Here is a 20,394-nt window from a genome sequence, read left to right as displayed (position 1 = left end):
TTGCTAACTTTCATAATTTTGCTATGTTATATCTTTTACTGTATAGTCTGTGATCCCCAGGAGAACAATACCAAACAACCCTTCCTTAGGAGAGAAAGGACCTAGGCAGAGTAATGAAATCGGAGTTAGGAGAAGCTGAGACAGGCTTGGAAAGAGTCCTGTGGCCAGCCTGGAGGAAGGGGCAGGGACGATGGACAAGCCCAGAGAGGAGGGAATGCAGACTAAGACTCAGGACAGCTGCGCGGGGTGGAGATCTTGGGCCCAGCCTAACCACCACAGTGTGGCCTGATGATTTAAAACCTGCTCTGGTAGAGAAAGAGCCTCTTCTGGGGGAGTTCCAGGACAAGAACATAGTGGTCATAAATGTGGAAATTTAGTCAGAGTTTTCTCCATTGTTGAGAGGCTGTAGAGTAACAATTGCTTTTATTAAAAAAAAATGGGGCTGGTGCTGTGGCATAGTGGGTAAAGAGGCTATTACGGGCCGGCGCCGCGGCTCACTAGGCTAATCCTCCGCCTTGCAGCGCCGGCACACCGGGTTCTAGTCCCGGTCGGGGCACCGGATTCTGTCCCGGTTGCCCCTCTTCCAGGCCAGCTCTCTGCTGTGGCCCGGGAGTGCAGTGGAGGATGACCCAAGTGCTTGGGCCCTGCACCCCATGGGAGACTGGGAGAAGCACCTGGCTCCTGCCATCGGATCAGCGCGGTGCGCCGGCCGCAGTATGCCGGCCGCAGCGCGCTGGCCACGGCGGCCATTGGAGGGTGAACCAACAGCAAAGGAAGACCTTTCTCTCTGTCTCTCTCTCACTGTCCACTCTGCCTGTAAAAAATAATAATAATAATAAAAAGAGGCTATTGCAGGCATTTGTAGAGGAAATCAGCAAATGACAACTCTCTAGCCTCTCAAATAAATAATAAATAAATAAATCTTTTGAGAAACAAGACCACCACCACCCCCCTGCCTTCCAAATCAATACTCCACCTTTGATCATGCACACTGATTACAAATACCACCTACAGGTAATCATTGACACAGCTGTACTGGAACCCCATGGCCTCCAGTCTCTCTTCCAGGATTTTCACGGTGCCCTCTCCACAAGATTCCCTAAGACATAAAAACATCTATGTTACAAATAAATAAACAAAAGGAGGAAAGGAAGAGTAGGAAGAAAAGGCAATCATTGCTGGGTAAATTAAAATTTCTTCTGGGGGCTGGTGCTGTGGTCTAGCAGGTAAAGCCGCCGCCTGCAGAGCCAGCATCCCTATGGGTGCTGGTTCGAGTCCCGGCGGCTCCACTTCTGGTCCAGCTGTCTGCTATGGCCTGGGAAAGCAGTAGAAGATGGCCCAGGTCCTTGGGCCCCTGCACCCACATGCGCGACCCAGAAGATGCTCCTGGCTCCTGGCTTTGGATCGGTGCAGCTCTAGCCGCTGTGGCCATGTGGGGAGTGAACCAGAGGATGGAAGACCTCTCTCTCTCTCTTTCCCTCTCTCTCTGCCTCAGCCTCTCTGTAACTCTGCCTTTCAAATAAAAATAAATAAATCTTCAAAAATAAAAAAATAAAATTTCTTTTGACCGCGTGCACGTGGACATTGTTCTCTCAGAGGGAATATGCGGGAGTGAGGGAGAGTGTCTTGTCCAAAAAGCACTGCTTCCGGTAGACCTGCAGCATCCAGGAAAGGATGCTCTGAGGACACAGCACCAAGTCTGAAGCTGCAGGGGTCATACACTCCAAGAGGCCCAGAGCTGGCCATGTGCACGGTTATCTGTCTCAGTGTAGAACCACAACCACCTCAGCCATAAGTATCTGTGTTGTGCCCCAGGGGCCTGGCACAACGCCAATTACCAACTTATCCAACATTGATTTTAAGCCTAAAATAACATTAATTTTAAGCCTAAAATAACATTAATTTTAAGCCTAAAATAACAATGAAGCCCACCAATTTAAAAATACTCAAAAGTACAAAGAAACACAAGAAATAATTACCCCAGATCTCACATCCCACAGTGAGTTGCTGCTAACATTTCCATGCACAGCAGTCCTTCCTATCCACAGTTGTTTTCTGCACTTTGTTACCCACAGCTAACCACAGCAAATATGAAATGGAAAATTCCGAAAATAAGCAACTCATAGTTTTGAATTGGTCAGTGTTCTAAGAAGCATGATGAAATCTCACACAGTCCCTCTTCTGTATACGCAGACATGATTCACCCATTTCTACAGCTTTTATCCATGCTGTTTGCACCTGTCCATAAGTCACGCACTGACTTGGTTTTCAGACTGACAGTCAGGAAAACCCAGTGCTTTACTGGGTTACTTTACAGGATTACTGTTAAAGTAATCTCCGTGGCTCCCAATACTGACCACTTGGACACACCCAAGAGAAGCCATCACGTGATACCTTTAGGTGAAAGTTCTCTACTTAAGGAAAGAAAAAGTCATATTGGTGAGTTTTGTCATTGCATGTGTTGTGACACACACCTCTGTCATTATTTTTAATTTTTGCATGGTCTTCCTTCCATAAACAGATCGTAACTCACACAACCAGCCCCCTGTTGTTGAAGATCTAGGTTGATTCCTACATTTCAACACCATTTGCACACAGCAGTCCTTGTTGAAACTTCATTTTTGTACATGTTCTTCATTGTTTCTTAGCCATAAATTCCTGAAAGTAGGTTTTCTGGTGTCTAGGCTTTGGTGCCATTTTAAGGCTCTTCATACACACTGCCATGTTGCACCCTGGAAAGCATCCATTTCTCTCACTCTCTCCTACAGTGATTCCTGCCCTGCTGATGGTCCCAGTTAAGCAGGAGGGACTGACAGAAGCACACGGCGGTAGGCACAATGCTGCCATCTGTGGTAAGAGGCAAGGTGTTCTTGCAGGCAGCACCCTGCCTGAGTTCCCCTGCAATGGGAAGGTGTTTGCAAGCAGCACGTGCACTATAAGACTAACAGAGAGGGAATGCATAGGGAGGAAGCCAGCAGTCACAGAAGATTTCACAGAAGTGGGGTTTCAGGGATTCCAGGATGGGGAGGACAAAGTGTGCAGTCACATCATGTTGGGGAACCTAGCCATCTCTGGGTCACTACTTAGGATTCTTAGTAAGCAATAACAGAAGAGCAGCTTGCCTGGACCCAGAGGTCAGTCAGTGGGTTATGCCACTGTTTCTTTAAAGAAAGGCAGCCAGAAGAGGCCTCCACACAATCAGGTACTACTATGTTGTTTTTAGCACTTTGCCTATGGGTGGGTTTTTTTTTTTTTTAAATAATATTTATTTTGAATATTTGAAGTTTACAACAGGATGCTATGGGACCCTCTTAGGCAGCACAATGGTTACTATACAAAGAAGATTAATACATCTGTCACCCCTGTTTTTTGTGACAAGAGCAGTTAAAATCTATTTAATAACAATCCATAATATAAAACAATTTTATTAACTACAAGAGTAGTTCAAGAGTTCATGGAAACAGAATTAAAAGATAAGTTTATTTTGGTGCAAAAAAACTATTGAAATCTATGAATTCAAGGGTCTTCAAAATATTCATGGAAAACTGTGTGTTATAAGAACTTAATGGGTTTCAAAATGTTTTGCTCCAAAAGAAACTCACCTTTTAACTCCATTTTCTTTCTTTTTTTATTTTTTTAGTAGCATGGAATAATTTTTTTTCACTTTTCTTGCTGCAATAAGTATGCATACTTGGTGGTATATTTGTAAAAAAAATAGAGGTTTCAAAACAGCACTAATATAGTGATAATCTGATAAGTAATAACTACTATAAATAATACTATTTCACAATTTCAACACTAAGTACTTGACATTTTTTAGCCCCTGTCACTGGTGAAGTAAAACTATGCATGTATTCTCTTAAATTCCTGCAGATAAAAGACAACTGATGTTCTGGAAAACACATACTCTTTCTTTCCTGTTATGACAGCATGTTGTACTGCCAATCATATGCTCCATGCTGTATCATAAACATTAGTATTTGTTATTGGAAGCTTACCCAATTCTAGGTACATCTCTAAGCACATGAATCGGTTGATTTAATCTTCAGAGAGTTCCTCCATTGTGGAAACTGCTATTATCATCATCCCTTAACAGGTGAAGAAACTGAGGCATGCAGATGCAAATAGCTTGGCTAAGCTCACAGAGGTGGCAAGAGATGAATTAGATATTTGAACCCATATACATGGTCTCTAGAATTCCTGTTTTTACTGTAAATGTATTTATTTTCATTTTATTTGAAAGGCAGAGAGAGAGATAGATCTTGCACCTGTTGGGTCACCCTGTAACTGCCCACAACAGCCAGGGTCAGGCCAAACCAAAGCCAGGAGCCTGAATTCAATCTGGATCTCCCCTTGAGGCTAGCAGAGACGTCAGTTCTTGAGCCATCCCACTACCTCCTACAGTGCACATTAGCAGGAAGCTGGATTGGCAGCTGAGCTGGCACCAAGCACTCTGATATGGGTTGTGGGTTTCCCAATCAACAACATAACTGTTATTCCAACTGCCTGCCCCAGAGTTCTTTACTACCATATGATATATCCCATAGGACATGTCAGCTCTGCTTACCCACTATGCACTGCATGAAGCAGAATCTGTATACTGAATAGTCGCTAAATAAAGTTGTTCCCATTGGTAGGAATTTGGCTGTAGACCTCAAGAGGATGGGCAGAGTCTTTTATGCAAACTCTGCTTAATTCACAAATATGTCAAGGACCAGCAACTTTTATTTAGTAAATATAAGTTTCCAAAGTATAATTTATGGATTACAATGGCTTTCCCCCCCATAATTTCCCTCCCACTCGCACCCCTCCCATCTCCCGCTCCCTCTCCCATTCCATTCACATCGATTCATTTCCAATTATCTTTATATACAGAAGATCGATTTAGTATATATTAAGTAAAGATTTCATTAGTTTGCAACCACACAGAAATACAAAGTGTAAAATACTGTTTCAGACTAGTTATAGCATTACTTCACATTGGACAACACATTAAGGACAGATCCCACATGTGGAGTAAGTGCACAGTGACTCCTGTTGTTGACTTAACAAATTGACACTCTTGTTTATGGCGTCAGTAATCTCCCTAGGCTCTAGTCATGAGTTGCCAAGGCTATGGAAGCCTGTTGAGTTCGCCGACTTCGATCTTATTCAGACAAGGTCATAGTCAAAATGGAAGTTCTCTCCTCCCTTCAGAGAAAGGTACCTCCTTCTTTGATGGCCCCGTTCTTTTCACTGGGATCTCACTTGCAGAGATCTTTCATTTAGGTCTTTTTTTTTTTCCAGAGTGTCTTGGCTTTCCATGCCTAAAATATTCTCATGGGCTCTTCAGCCAGATCCAAATGCCTGAAGGGCTGATCCTGAGGCCAGTTAACTCCATTTTCTCACAAAGGTTCTGAAGCACCCTGCACCCTCACACAGTCCTCGTGTATCATCTCTAATATCTGAGCAGTCCAAGGCTGCTGCTTTCCTAGCTCATGATGGCTGCGATGTTGCGGACTTACAACCTCCTTGTGTCACCGAAAGGAGGTTCAAAGGACACGCTTTCCTTGATAGATACACCGAGACAACAAGTGACATGACTCCTAGACAAAGCTAACTTGTCACAAAACCAAGAAAAATAATACATGCTATTCTTCATGCAACAATAAATATAACTTGTCTTCCAGGAAGGGAAGCCCAGATCTGGGTGTAACTTACGTAATACCTAGTCCCCAACTTACTGTGACCTCTTGCCCAAGAGACAGATGGTGGAACTTACATAATTTATGTTTCCCAAGAGACGGGAAAACAGAACCCTCATTGTGTGAGGAGTCTTAGAGGGTCCTGGGGGCTGGCAACAGGAATTCACTGAAGTTGTACTGGAAATACTCTCAGGGGACAATCCTTCCCCCCACGTGACATCAGCCCTCTGAAGAATAAGGCCCCCACGTGTCTGCGAAGCTGATATGGCAGCCCAGATGTAATTAGGTTGTGGCCTCTCTGGCTTATCTGTGAAACTCACAGTTCAGCTTTGTTTTTAATGTGAGTTTGAGCCAACAGTGCCGTTTGTTGCCGAGAAGGCTGAGCTTGAGCTTGAACTTGTATATAAACTCGAGTGGTTTCCCAGGAAATATGGATCTTAAAATTGTCGCCTGGACCAGTGCTGTGGCGCACTGGGTTAAAACCCCAGCCTGCAGTGCCGGCATCCCATATGAGTGCCAGTTCAATTCCCAGCTGTTCCACATTCGATCCAGCTCTCTGCTGTGGCCTGGGAAAGCAGTAGAAGATGGCTCAAGTCCTTGGGCCCCTGTACCCGTGTGGGAGACCCAGAAGAAGCTCCTGGATCCTGGCTTCAGATTGCCCTAGCTCTGGCCATTGAGGCCATTTGAACAGTGAACCAGCAGATGGAAGACTTTCTCTCTCTTTCTCTCTCTCTCTTTGTCTTGTCTCTCTCTGCCTCTGCCTCTCTGTGACTCTTAGTCTTTCAAATAAATAAATAAATAAATCTTTTTTTTTTAAAGTGTCTCCTTGATCAATGATGACGGAGCTGCTTTTCCAAGGACAATGTCTTCATTGTAGAGATCCTGGCATGATTCTGAGAACTCCTGGTGAGGGCTTCTGGACTTCAAATGACCAGAAAGAGAAACTGGCTTTGATCCTCACAAATGTGTGAGGAACTCACTTATCCAAAGCTGCCCAGATCACTCAGAAAAGAACACAATTTTCTGTGGCTGAGAGGAGTATCAGAACAAAGGAGGTTTTCTCCTCCCCTTGGCTAAGTGGCTTTTCCTGTGTCAAGCCTGTGTCTTTCTCTAGCAACCACATTAGAACCAGAGAAGGTTGGGGGTTGGCACTGTAGCCTAGGAGGTAAAGACACCACCTGCAATGCCAGCATCCCACAGGGGCACCAGTTCATGTCCCGGCTGCTCCACTTCCAATCCAGCTCCCTAATAATGGCCTAGGAAAGCAGTGGAAGATGGCCCAAATGCTTGGGCCCCTGTACCTATGTGGGAGACCCAGATGAAGTTCCTAGCTCCTGGCTTTGGCCTGGCCCAGTCCTGGCTGTTGTGGCCATTTCAGGAATGAACCAGTGGGTGGAAGACTGATATCTCTCTCTCTATCTCTCTGTAACTATACCTTTCAAATAAATAAAAATAAAAAGTCTTCTTTTAAAAAAAGTGGGAAATGACATCATTTCTACAAAACTGAAAATGTGAAACAGTCTTGATCATGTCTCATCCCAGAAAGTGCAACTGTACACTATCATCATCAGTAGCAGCATAACTTACACTTTGGGCCCTTGGATTTCATGCATGACCCAGATCTCAATTCGTGTGATTTTATCCTTCTGCAGGTATGGAATTTCAAAATCTGCAAAAAATCTGAGAAACAGGGAGGACATTCTTAAAGTTCTGAAACAACATGGTACTTCTATTTCAGTTGTTAGTTGATTTACACATCAATTTTCAACAAAGCTTTTAGAATGTTTAATTTTTTAATTTTAGGTTGGTTATTTTTTATGCACTTATCAGCCGTTAATGGCTTAACTATATACGGTTCTAATCACCAGATTATTCCATCATTTTCCTTTACCTGCATTTAGAAAAGCAAGCGTGAAGCTGATGGTTAGGACGATTCTCTTTAGCCCCCATTGAAAACAACTGAGCAATCATGCTGGAAGTCTCTATTTTGTTTGTTGATGTTGGAATGCTCACCCTTTGACAGGATAGGCTCCTTTTGGCTCTGAACCATTCAACATGACGTAGATCACCCCAGAACTATCCATGGAATACTGCAAGAAACAAGTGTTTTGAGCAACTATATCATTTTTCTGCTATGAGATGAAATTTTTAATAGAAAATTCTTAATACTTGCAAGGATATGATACATTTTGTATTTCATACGGCTCAAAGAAATGCAAACTTGTTGAATTTGGAAAGCAAACTGCTTTGAAAGTTGAAAACTCACGTACTCAGTAGTTTTGTGTCTGGGAAAGTACCCTAAGAAGATGACACTAGGGGACCAACACTGGGCATAGTGGGTTAAGCTGCCAGCAGCCACACTAGCATCCTACACAAGCAGGTGCTGGTCCGAGCCCCAGCTGCTCCACTTCCAATCCAGCTCCCTGCTAATATGTCTGGCAAAGCAGTGGAGGATGACGCCTATGGCAGACCCAGATGGAATTATAGGCTCATGGCTTTGGCCTGGCCTAGCCCTGGCAGTTGGTGCCATTTGGGAAGTGAACCAGTTCCCTCTCTTTCTGTCTTTGTCTCTCTGATTTTCAAACAAATAAATAAATCTTTTAAATAAATAAAAAAATAGATGATACCAAGTATCCAGCATTGCTTCATCATATCAACTAGGTTATGGTTCCATAACAAAGCCCATCAAAATTGCAGCATTAAACAACCAAGACTTATTTCATGTTTCTCCCATGTGGTTACCTCAAGCCCACTGGGGTTCTGCTCATGTGTTTTCATTCTAGGACCCAAATTGAGGAAATGGCTCCATCCGCAAAGTTGCTGATTTTCAGGGAAGCAACAAGGGAAAGGTAATAAATCATAGACCAGTTCTTTTCAAAAAAATTTTCTTGTTTGTTTATTTGAAAGGACGAGTGACAGAGAGAAAGGGTGAGATGAGAGAGAGAATATGAAATCTTCCATCCTCTGGTTTACTCCCCAGATGGTCTCAGACCAAAGCCAGGAGCCAAGAACTCCATCTACGTCTCCCAAGTGGGTGGCAGGGACCCAAGTATTTAAGTTATCATCCAGTGCTTTCTCAGGTGCATTAAATCGGAAGTGGAGCAACAATGACTCAAATCATAGCTACAACAGGGGACCCCGATGTTGTAAGCAGCAGCTTCCTCACTGCACCACAATGCTGGCCCCACAGACTGGTTCTTGAAGGCTTCTACTCAGAAGTTACACATGTCACCCTCACTCACAAATGGCCAGTGTAAGCCACATATAAATAATAATAATGACAAGAAACAGGAGACTCAGGTATAAGCAAGCGAGTGATGCTTGACAAAGAGCATAAAGGACCACAAATGTTGTACACGGAGATGTGCAGTGTAGCATTGTTTGTAATACAAAAATACTGCAACCAATCTAGAATACTCGAATGGGAGGGAAAGGATGGAATTCACATGTCTGAAACATTCACTGGCCATTAGTAAAAAGTATAAAGTATACACACTAGCACAGGAAGTGTTTACATTAAAGCCAATGAAAGATCAGTAGTACAGAGTCTGCTGTGCTGAGTATGATTGGACAGAAAACAGGAATTCCCAAGTGACAGGCAATCCAGAGAACTTCCAAACCCCCAGCTCAGAATCCTATTGGAACATGTAACTTTCCTCATACAAATATGTGTACCAGAATAAAGGCAGGGCTGAGGGGGGATTATGCATCACTGAGCTGGATGTGGTTGGGTCTACTCTTCAGGAACATGATGTCCAATGTCGGCTGCAGCATAGCCTGGTAATCCATGTCAGCCACACCGAAGAAATCCTTCCAATATGCTAACAGAGGGAAGTCCTCAGCTGCCCAGGTCTGATGAAGCAGACCTGAAGCAGTGGTCTTTAAGTAGTAGGAATATGGGTGGTGAATTTCTTCACTTAATTTTCTATAATTTTTCTTTTTCATTTTTTATATTTATTTGAAAGTCAGAGTGACAGAAAGAGACAGAGAAAGAGAAATCTTCATCTGTTGGTTCACTCCCTAAAAGCCTGCAACAGCCAGGGCTAGGCCAGGCCAAAACTAGGATCCAGGAAATTCACTGAGGTCTCTGTGTGGATGGCAGGGGCCTAAGTACTTGGGCCATTATCCGCTGCCTTCACAGGTACATTGGCAGGAACCTGGCTCAGAATTGGAACAGCTGGGACTTGACCCAGAGCTCTCATATGGGATGTTGGCTTTGCAGGCAGGGGCTTTACCCACCATGCCACAATGCATGTAATAAGTAATTTCTTATTATCTATCGTTAGTAAATACTACATTTATAATAAGAAAAAAAAAGTTTAAAAATGCATGCAAGGGCTAGCGTTGTGGTATAGTGGGTTATGCCTCTACCTGCAGTACCAGCATCCCACATGAGTGCTAATTTGAGTCCCAGGTGCTCTACTGGTGATCCAGCTCCCTGTTAATTCACCTGGGAAAGCAGTGAAAAATGGCCCAAGTGCTTGGATCCCTGTACCCATGTGGCAGACGTGGAAGAAGCTCCTGGATCCTGGCTTCAGCCTTGCCCATCCCTGGCTGTTGAGGCCACTTGGGGAGCAAACCAATGATGGAAGACCTCTCTCTCTGTCTCTGTCTCTCCCTCTCTAACTCTGCCTTTAAAATAAATAAAAAATCAATCTTTAAAAAATGCATGCAGGTACAACACTGCAGCCCCAGTATGGTTTCTTGACTTCTTTGTACCTCAGTTCCCCATCTGCAGAACAAGGGTCATGAGAGTCTCCACCACACAGGATTGTTGTAAAACTGAAAATACTTAAAGTGGTAACTATAGACACATACTGAATGCATGTCTGCTGTGTTTCAAACCCTCTGCTCATCACTACACTGAATTACTTCTTCTCTGGCTTCAATCACCCAGCGTAGAATAAAGGCTCAAAAAACGGTGGCATTATATCCCATTGCAGACCTGGAGGACATGGCAGAGGTGGTCTGGAGTGCAGACCTGGCAATTTCTCCAGGCAGAGTATTTGTTCCTTTCCACAAAACATTGATAACAGCACCCCCATTACTGCTACAATCCCGCTTTCAATGACGACACATCCATGACTTCCTGGTTCCCAGTAAGTCCTCACAAAGATGTGCAGGAGAACCAAGGCATGGAATACCATGTTTTTGCCAGAGGGGACCTTCTGCTTGGCTCCAGACTGCAGCCATAGCAGAGGGTAGAACCGAAGTCCCTCTTAGCCTGACCAACAATGGACCCAGGGGATACCTGGAGATCCGAAGTGGAAGATGGATCAAAGAGGTAAGGATAGACCCAGAAGAGGGGCCATGATGGTGGGTGGACATATCCTGACAAGGAGGACAATGAGGATAATCCAGTCAAGATAGCTAACATTTAAAAGTCACCAGCTCTTTGCCAGGCACTGAGCTACGGACCTGATCATCCTTTTTCGTTCTAATCTTTATTCTAACCCTGGCGACAGAGAATGTTGGCTGTAATCACTGGCATTTTATTGCTATAAATATTACCATCGATTCTGGCCACAATATTCTCTGAGGAACAAACTTACATTAAGCAACCATTTCTGGGTCTCCAAATCATCTTCAGCCTCCCATCACCTCCTATCATCCTGCTATCAGTCTTTGGTACATTTCTGACCCTTACATCTAGATCAGGTGTCCCAGGGTCTCCCACTAGGCAGAAGTTACCCATTTTACTCAATTATAAAAACATCACACTAATCTGAAATGCTAATAATCATGACATAGTAGAAATAATAACAACTATGTAATATCTTCGTCTATAGTTAACATTTACCAAATGTTTTCCTCTATGCCAGCCCCTGCATTAGATCTGAATATTTTATTTCCTTTAACTGTCACAGCTTTATGGAGCAGAGAGAGTGAAGCAGGATGTTGTGAACATGGAAAGTGAGGCTAGGAGATGTTACATACGAGTCCCCATCTGAGCCGCTCTGTCCCACGTCCACAGGTCCCACACATGCCGGCCACTGATCCACCTCGCTCAGGATTACCTGGATGGATGCCCTTTTCCAATAGGAGTCCACGGGATTGTTCTCACAGTCTTCTGAGGAAGGGCAGGATTCATAATCGAGTCCTACAGGGGAAATAGACAAATACATTTCATTTCAGAGATTATATCGGGGTAGAATTAATTTAAAATATCTTCTGCAGCCACAGAATATATTTAACCTGAGTTCTGCACAGTAAGCACATATTTAACTTGCATGGGCTCCCATCTAATCCATGATACAAAACATCTGAGCATTTGTCATTTTGCTCAGCACGGATGTGCGGCAGGCAGAGAACTGAGCAGCTGGCTAGTGGGTGAGCCTAGCAGAACACTGAACATAAGCATGCTAGCTGGGTTACTTCTCAACTGCAGCTCTGCTAAAGTGACTTTTAAAAGCCCCACAAGCAAACAAATGAGCAATTTTGCTTTATTGGGAGAAAATTCAATTGTTAGCCCTGGTCTTAGAAGTAAACACAAGAAAAAGAAACCAACAAGTTGATATTTCTTAACCAGAAAATAGCAATTTTATGACACTTAAAAATATGCCAATGCTAAAATATATTAAATTTTTAAAAAATTAAGGACACTATTCATCAGGTCTACGGGATAGGGGATGTGCTCATCATCTACTCCATTAAAAAAAGAGAGAAAGGGCCAATTGAAAAGTCATTCCAGGGAGTTCTCCCAACGGGGCAGATGTGCACTGCACTGTGTTATGGGGGCAGTGCAAATCTCCTGATTGGTAATGTGTTTAAGGAGCAGTCCTCCAAGGTAGTATCCATTAGCTAAGACAGGACCATTATTTAATCCTTACTTCAGTAAGTGGTAATTACTTCTTTGACTCTAGATCTGAAAATATTTCAAGCAATACTCCCTGCAGGTAAACATCCCACATCTGCAGGCTCATCCACAGATGGTTCTTAAGACTGAGGACTAGAATTTAAATCCCTAGCTTCCCAGTACATCTTCTCCCATTTCTGGAAGCCAGGGCTTAAGGGGCTATTTGTCCCAACATTAGTTTCTTCATTTGTCTATTCTATAGTGTCTTTATGTTTAGACTGTGAACAACTGGTAATACCATCATCTACTTATTTCAAAATATTTTCACAGGGAATACATATAAATTATTTTTAAACAAGGATACATGACAAGAGGGGCCAGCGCTGTGGCTCACTTGGTTAATCCTCTGCCTGTTGCGCCGTCATCCCATATGAGCGCTGGGTTCTAGTCCCAGTTGCTCCTCTTCCAGTCCAACTCTCTGCTATGGCCCAGGAAGGCAGTGGAGGATGGCCCAAGTGCTTGGGCCCTGCACTGCATGGGAGACCAGGAGGAAGCACCTGGCTCCTGGCTTCGGATTAGCGTAGCTCTAGCCGTAGTGGCCATTTTGGCGGTGAACCAACGGAAGGAAGACTTTTCTCTGTCTCTCTCTCTCACTGTCTTTAACTCTACCTGTCAAATAAATTAAAAAAAAAAAAAGTATGATCTCATGTTCCTGGCAAGAACTGTTATTAACAGGTTGGGCTTGCCATCTTGGTTTTTTCTATGTATGTATTTTCATAAATGTATTGTGTGTATGTATTTTTAATTGAATGGCAGCATACCAACCACTATATTCTGTAGCTTGATCTTTCTGTTAAAAATATACATATGTCACAAACATCCTTCCAGATCAATAACTACAAAGCCCCATCACCACTGAGCGTGGCCCCTCCATGTTCCCTGCTATGTACATGTCATTATTCAGGCTGACCCAAACTGCTGGACCTCACTTCCTTCTGAAATGAAGACCATTGATAGGATGGCACAGAGAGAACCAAGTGGGGAATAACCTACGGTTTTCTGGAAAACTCTTACTTTATTTTTTTAAAAATATTTATTTATTTGAAAGTCAGAGTTAAGAGAGAGGAGAGGCAGAGAGAGAGAGAGAGAGAGAGAGAGAGCAGTCTTCCATCTGATGTTTCACTCCCCTTTGGTCACAATGGCCAGAGCTGTGCTGATCTGAGGCTGGGAGCCAGGAGGTTTTTCCAGGTCTCCCTCATGGGGGCAGGGGCCCAAGGGTTTGGGCCCTCTTCTACTGCTTTCCCAGGCCATAGCAGAGCGCTGGATTGGAAGTGGAGCAGCCGGGTCTCTAACCAGCGCCCACATGGGATGCGGGCGCTTCAGGCTAGAGCGTTAACCCACTGTGCCACAGCGCCAGACCCATGGAAAACTCTTTACTTTCTTCATACTTTTTCCATCACTCTTTTCTCCCATTCTCCCCACCCCCTGCAGGTGCATCAAACTGAGGCTTCCTGGTCACTCTCTATCAGAAGAATGGCCAGGTCCATCTGACCTGTGCTGGACAAAGCTTGTTCTCACAGGGTCCGGTGCCACTTGGCCCTCCTTTATTCCTCTGGCCTCAGAGCCCTACTTCCCTGGTCACTCACGACCCTCCTCGCTACTCCTTAAAGATGCCAGACACACTTGCACCCGCGTTTGCACTTGCTGTTCCCCTGCTCAGGAAATGCTTCTCATCTGCTCAGGTCTCTGCTCCAATAGCAGCTTCTCAGTGAGGCCTTCCAATGGCATTTAGGTGAAACAGCAACACTTTCCTTCCCTGACACCCAGCAGTTCCCATCCTCTTCCCCTCTTGTTTTTCGGCACAGTCCTTATAATCTTGGGGCAGACTACATATTTTACTCCTTTCTATGAGGGTAGGGTATTATTTTCTTGGTCCATTCTCTGCTGTGTTCCCAGTGTCTTGATGAGCAGAGCCTGACACATAGTACGCACTCTATGAATTTTAGTTGGGTAAATGAATGGAATAAACAGAAGAGATACTAGGTGAACTCTTACAGTGCCTCTGATGTAGGGGAGTCTACAGTCTTCACGTTGGGAATTCTCGCAGCTCCTTTCGCTGTCGGCCTGTCCAGTGTCGCTGGTGCTCTGGCAGGCTGCTGTGTCTCCCTGCTGCTCCTCAGCACCCAGTCCTTCCTGCTCTGGAGCACACCCCACTGCAGGAGATGCCCCTCCCAAGGCCAGAAGCTCCCTAAAGGCAGGGACAGCTGTACCACCAACTCCTGGCTCCACAGTTGAGTGATTCAGGAGTGTTTTCAGTACCATCGGGCCAGCTCTTGTGCCTCTAACTTTCCTTCTGATTTTAATCTTGAACTATCTGGGCAGCCTTGGAATCTGTCAGAACAGGGTCCAACCATGGTCCCACCACTTCCTGCCATTTAATTCCCTTCAGCCTGTTTTCTGCTCTTGGAAAAGAGGGTGGTAGTCAGACTTATTCTGCTGCTTACTAGCTCCATGCCACTGAGAGAGTTTCTTAGCCACTATGCCTCAGTTTCTTCATTTGTCAAAATAGGGATTATGGGGGTCAGCACTGTGGGGCAGTGGGTTAAAGCCCTAGCCTGCAGTGCCGGTATCCCACATAGATGCCGGTTCAAGTCCCAGCTGCTCCATGTCTGATCCAGCACCCTGTTTATGGCCTGGGAAAGCAGCAGAGGATGCCCCAAGTGCTTGGACCCCTGCACCCACGTCGGAGACCTAGAAGAAGCTTCTGGCTTCGGATCAGCTCAGCTTCAGCTGTTGTGACCAACTGGGGAGTGAACGAGCAGAACAAAGACCTCTCTCTCTCTCTCTCTCTACCTCTCTCTATAACTTTGTCTTTCAAATAAATAAAGTAAATCTTTAAAAAAATAGGTAATACAATAGTATTTCCTGGGGCTGTTACAGAGATCAAGTCTGCTAATACTTGTAAGTGCTCAGCTTGATATCTAGCAAAAGGTAAGTGCTGTCCATCTGTTATTATTGTTAATTATTATTACCACGTACCCCGGAGGATCTGGGGGGGATCCAGTGAAATAAGTGCATCTGAGAGCATTTGTCCCAAGTGGTTAATGCAGAGCAAGTGGGAGCTCTCACTTTATTTGTGCAGCAATCTTACCAGAACCATTCTTCTGTCCACACCAGCTCAAGAAGTCTCCAACTCTGCCATACAGAACATCGCATAGGGGCATAAGGCGATGGCCGTTCTCCGCAAAGCTAGTAACAAGCAGGTGGTTATTTTCCCAGAATAGGGACTAAGGAAAAACAAACAAACAAAAAATTTTACTATATATTAAAAGCAAAATGAATTTCAATGACTTACTATCATCAAAACAAATCAGGCAACCAGTTTGGTTGATTTTTCATTTTTAAAATTTGAGAAGCAAAAACAGAAAGCTAGAGAGAGAGAGAGAGAGAGAGAGAGAGAGAGAGATAGTACTCCAACCACTGGTTCACTCCACAAATGCTCACTAGGAGCTGAGAGTCCAGAATTTAACCCAGGTATCTCACATGAGTGGCAGGAATGTAACGTGCCTAATGTGAGCCATCACCATTGTCTTCCAGGGTCTACATTAGCAGGAAGCTGCAGTCAGGAGCCAGAGCTGGGAATTGAACCCGGGTGGCCCAGTCAGGAGTACTGACACACAACAGAAAAATCTGGTTAAGAATGAGTATGTTGGGCAGGCGGTGGTGCATCAAGTTAAGCCACTGCTTAGGATGCCTGCATCCCATTTTGGAGTGCCTGTTGGAGGCCCATCAGCTCCTCTTCTGAGCCAGCTTCCTGTTAATGCATCCTGCAAAAGCAGAGGATGATGGCTCCAATACATGGGTCCCTGCCATCCACATAGGAGCCCAGATGGAGTTCTAGACTCCTGGTTTTAGCCTGGTCCAGCCCTGCTGTTGTGGGCATTTAGGGAATAAACCAACAGATAGAAGAACTTTCTCTCTCTGATTCTCTCTCTCTCACTCTGCCTTTCAAGTAGATAAAAATTAATAATTTTTTAAAAGGATGATTATGTCAGAGAAATAAAAATGGTACCTAACTTGCTACAAACTCAAGCATTTTATGTTGATTTTCTCATTTATTTCCACTTTATCAGACCTTGAAGTGCAGACAGAATATAGACACAGTTTTCGTAAGGAAACCAGCACTGAATACTCTTTAAAAAAAAAAAGATTTTATTTATTTGACAGGTAGAGTTACAGACAGTGAGAGAGAGAGACAGAGAGAAAGGTCTTCCTTCCGTTGGTTCACTCCCCAAATGGCTGCAACGGCCGGAGCTGCGCCAATCCAAAGCCAGGAACCAGGTGCTTCTTCCCGGTCTCCCATGCGGGCGCAGGGGCCCGGGCAGTTGGACCATCTTCTACTGCTATCCCAGGCCATAGCAGAGAGCTGGACTGGAAGAAGAGCAACCAGGACTAGAACCCCACACCCATATGGGATGTCGGCGCCTCAGGCGGAGGATTAACCTAGTGCACCACAGCACCGGCCCCCAGCACTGACTACTCTTAAGGCATTAGAAGAGACTGGTCTCCTGGGAGGATACTGAGACTGGGGGTTTTCTGAATCACTAGAGGTTCAGCCACTTGGCAAGTTGGAATGGAGGCCACTCAGAGCTGGCCAGATGTAGAGGTGCAGTGTGGAAGGTCTGGTGATGTCCCCAGGTCTTTGTGGCGAGGCCTTGTTGATCCATCGTATTGGGAAAGTGCCTGCTGCTCCACAAGCACGCAGGAGACCCAGAATCACTGTCGGAGACCAGGCTGCTACTGCCGCTGGGAGCTGGGCCGGGGCATTGTGAGTTTGCTGCTGGGTGTCCCGGGACACTGCAGGAGGCTGGGGCAGCAGACCTCGTGGGCCGCCTGTGCCCATCTACCTCCATCAAGACGGTGATGTTGCAGAGTTACCTTGTCTCTGGGAAGCGCATGCCTGGAGAGGTTAATGAAAAGGTCGTAGTCTGAGGGAAGCACAGAACAGGGATCCTTGTCCAGCACCACTTTGAATGCTTCCCAGATGGCCGTGCAGTTCTTTTCCCTGTGCAAAAGAACACGTTAAGAAACAAACCCCCCACAATGTGACCCAGGGCTTTACATGTGATTTTGTTATCTGTTGACTCTGTGGATCAAAGAATACAAAACAAATGACTACGGCTCTGTGGACAGACTTAGAAATCTGACAACGGGGTGTGTTGCGACTCAGCTACGCTGGTATCCTAAATGAGCCACAGCTTCGCGTTCCAGCTGCTCCAGCTTCCTGCTAATGCACCTGGGAAAGCAGCGGAAGGTGGCCTGAGAGCTTGGGTCCCTGCACTCACATGGGAGACCTGGATGGAGTTCCAGGTTCCTGGCTTCTTCGGCAGTTGCAGCCATTTGGGGAACGTACCAGCGGATGGAAGACCTCTCTCTCTCTGTGTCTCTCTCTGTATCTCCCTCTCTCTAACTCTGGCTTTCAACTAAATAAATAAATCTTAGAAAGCCACCTAACACTAGGTATCCGAGTAAAAGCGGAAGTGAGCACCAAGTGCAGCTGAGGCTTCCTCAGGCAGGTGAGGCTCAGCTTACTTGCCGGTGCCAGCCCTCTCTCCAGAGGTCCACGCGGGCTCTCAAAAAACACCTCCATCCACATTTGTAAGTTCTCCTTACATTCTTCTTTGCCCTTTTTTATTTGTCTTAAGTCCTTCACAATAAAAATAACTGGCACTAGAAACGGCCATTATGAAACTGGGAAAACGTGGGCCAAAGAAGGGACCAAAAAATCAGTCGCAGCACAGTGCTGGGAAGAAGGACCCAAACCTGAAATGTTCTCTAGATTAGAGGAACTGAAACTTGAATTCCCAAAGGATCTGGATTCAAGAAACTCCAAGTGGAGACCACACCCTGAGGCCTGAGGGCTCTGGCTAAGAATCCGCTGGCTGGCAATGAGCCATCACTCGAACTCAGCTCTTCCTAACCTCACCTGTGGACCGACCCCCCAGTTAAACAACTCACTCCTCACCCAGACACAGTACCAGCCTCAGCGGTACACCCCACACTCCTCCACTGCGCCGCTCCTTCCAGAGCCTCTCCCCCACACGGCTCCCTCCCTTCAGAGCTCCGACACCTACAGACCGCGTTTCCCGCCCCGCACGCTCTGCTCCGCGGTTTTCTACCGGTTTCCGGCGCCCCCCAGCCACGCCGCCCCCACCCCGGCCGCTCACCGCTCCGCGGGGCTCAGCAGCAGCGAGCTGTACTCCGCACAGCGGCCCAGGAAGATGCTCTCCAGGTTCCTGCTGGTGCCCTCCCCGCGCCACTGCGCGCCCGCCGCGCCCGCACCAAGCAGCAGCAGCTGCAGCAGCTGCAGCAGCCGCCGCGGCGCACAGCCCTGGGCAGCCATCGAGGTGACTAATGGCTTCAGCTTCCAGCCTCCCGGTCTCCTCCCACTGCCTTCTCTGCGGCTCAGATGGCTCCCCTAGAGCAAACACGGGCAGGACTCTCGCCCTAACACCTCCCTCACTCCCTTCTCTTCAGCAGTTCAAGACTGAGTGTGGAACATCACGTGGGACGAAAGCCCCAAAGAAGAAGCGAGGCTGGAGACAGGGGAGGCAGGTTTGGTTTTTCAGAAGTTTTTTGGCTCCAAACTGCGACACCTCTGCCAAAGGCCTTTTCCCACGGGCCAAGGAGGAGGGTTTTGTTGTTTTCGGGAAATAACCACCAAAAGGACCACATTGTTACTTGAGTTATTACTATGTGGCAAGCACTCTGCAGGTACAATATGCATTTACGTTTCCTAGATTTGTAACTCCTCTTGCAGAGGAGATAACTCAAGGAAGTTAAGGAACTTGTCTGGGGTCACAATCTGCTCCCGATGGATGAGAAATCAGACAGCCAGCACTAATAGAGCGCCACGTGGAAGGCCAAGACCTTGATCTGTGCACCAACAACCCCTAGGAACACGGAGGGCCTGGCAAGAGCTTGATAAAGATGGGTCAGGGACTCCTTACTAGTTTATTTGAATCTTTTTTTTTTCTGTAACCAAAATCCATACTCTCCTGTCCTTAAGTTCACTTTCCATAAAACATTTTTAATTCCTTCAACAGTTTTTTTCCTCATATTTACTTCCACATTTCTAAATTGCATGCCTATATACTATTTCTTGATGTTTCCATTTTGAATATTATTATTTGACTTCTCGTATGCAAAAGATTTTGGCTTTAACCCCACCACACTCCCAAAGGCACTCTATTGTACCCATACACTCCAGACCCCACTCTGTCACAGCATTTAGCTAATTATGACCTTGTGGATGTATTTATGGCTGAGTTTACAGCATTCTCTGATTACATTTCCTCTGTAGTAAATCTCTTGAGTACTCTAGAGATAGTAATTGTCTCCTTGCCTTACCACTTTGTTTCAAAAAAGTTTTTTTTAATTTATTTGAAAGGCAGAATTAGAGAGAGAAGGAGAGGGAGGGGGAGAGAGAGAGAGAGAGAGAGAGAGAGAGAGACAGGTTTTCCATCTGCTGGTTCACACCCCAGATGGCTGCAATGGCCGGAGCTGCGCCAATCCGGAGCCAGGAGCCAGGAGCTTCTTCCAGATCTCCCACATGGGTGCAGGGGTCCAAGGACTTGGGCCATCTTCTACTGCTTTCCTAAGCCATAGCAGAGAGCTGGATCAGAAGTGGAGCAGCCAGGACTCAAACAGGTACCCATACGGGATGCTGGCATCACAGGCAACGGCTTTACCCACTAAGCCACAGTGCCTGCCCCTATTTTTTTTTTATTTGAAAGACAGAGTTACACAGAGAGAGGGAGAGACAAAGAGATCTTCCATCCACTGGTTCACTCTCCAAATGGCCATAATGGCTGAAGGCAGGAGCCTGGAGCTTCTTCTGAGTCTCCCATGTGG

At 45.6% G+C, this 20,394-nt stretch overlaps 1 protein-coding gene across 3 annotated transcripts in view; it reads right to left on the bottom strand.

The window, feature by feature from the left end:
- Window positions 1-20,394, bottom strand: part of BST1 (bone marrow stromal cell antigen 1) — a 49,023-nt gene that overhangs the window by 9,541 nt on the left and 19,088 nt on the right. For 2 of the 3 annotated variants that reach the window (XM_089326962.1, XM_089326963.1), the window contains exons 3-8: window positions 17,419-17,545; window positions 15,632-15,767; window positions 11,702-11,784; window positions 7,698-7,774; window positions 7,272-7,364; window positions 1,013-1,099 (exon numbers count right to left, since the gene is read on the bottom strand). In XM_089326962.1, coding sequence (XP_089183088.1) covers window positions 1,013-1,099; window positions 7,272-7,364; window positions 7,698-7,774; window positions 11,702-11,784; window positions 15,632-15,704 — 413 coding nt within the window. In that variant the 5' untranslated portion in view covers window positions 15,705-15,767; window positions 17,419-17,545. Of the gene's footprint in view, window positions 1-1,012; window positions 1,100-7,271; window positions 7,365-7,697; window positions 7,775-11,701; window positions 11,785-15,631; window positions 15,768-17,418; window positions 17,546-18,707; window positions 19,130-20,394 lie in introns of those variants that run through there. The other variant, XM_002709522.6, reaches the window with a different exon arrangement.

The sequence above is a fragment of the Oryctolagus cuniculus genome, chromosome 2, assembly GCF_051225735.1.
Source record: "Oryctolagus cuniculus isolate XC-2025 breed Fujian yellow rabbit chromosome 2, ASM5122573v1, whole genome shotgun sequence".
Taxonomy (NCBI): Eukaryota; Metazoa; Chordata; class Mammalia; order Lagomorpha; family Leporidae; genus Oryctolagus; species Oryctolagus cuniculus.
The sequence above is the reverse complement of the archived record's forward strand: the minus strand, read 5'-3'. Positions and strand labels throughout refer to the sequence as shown.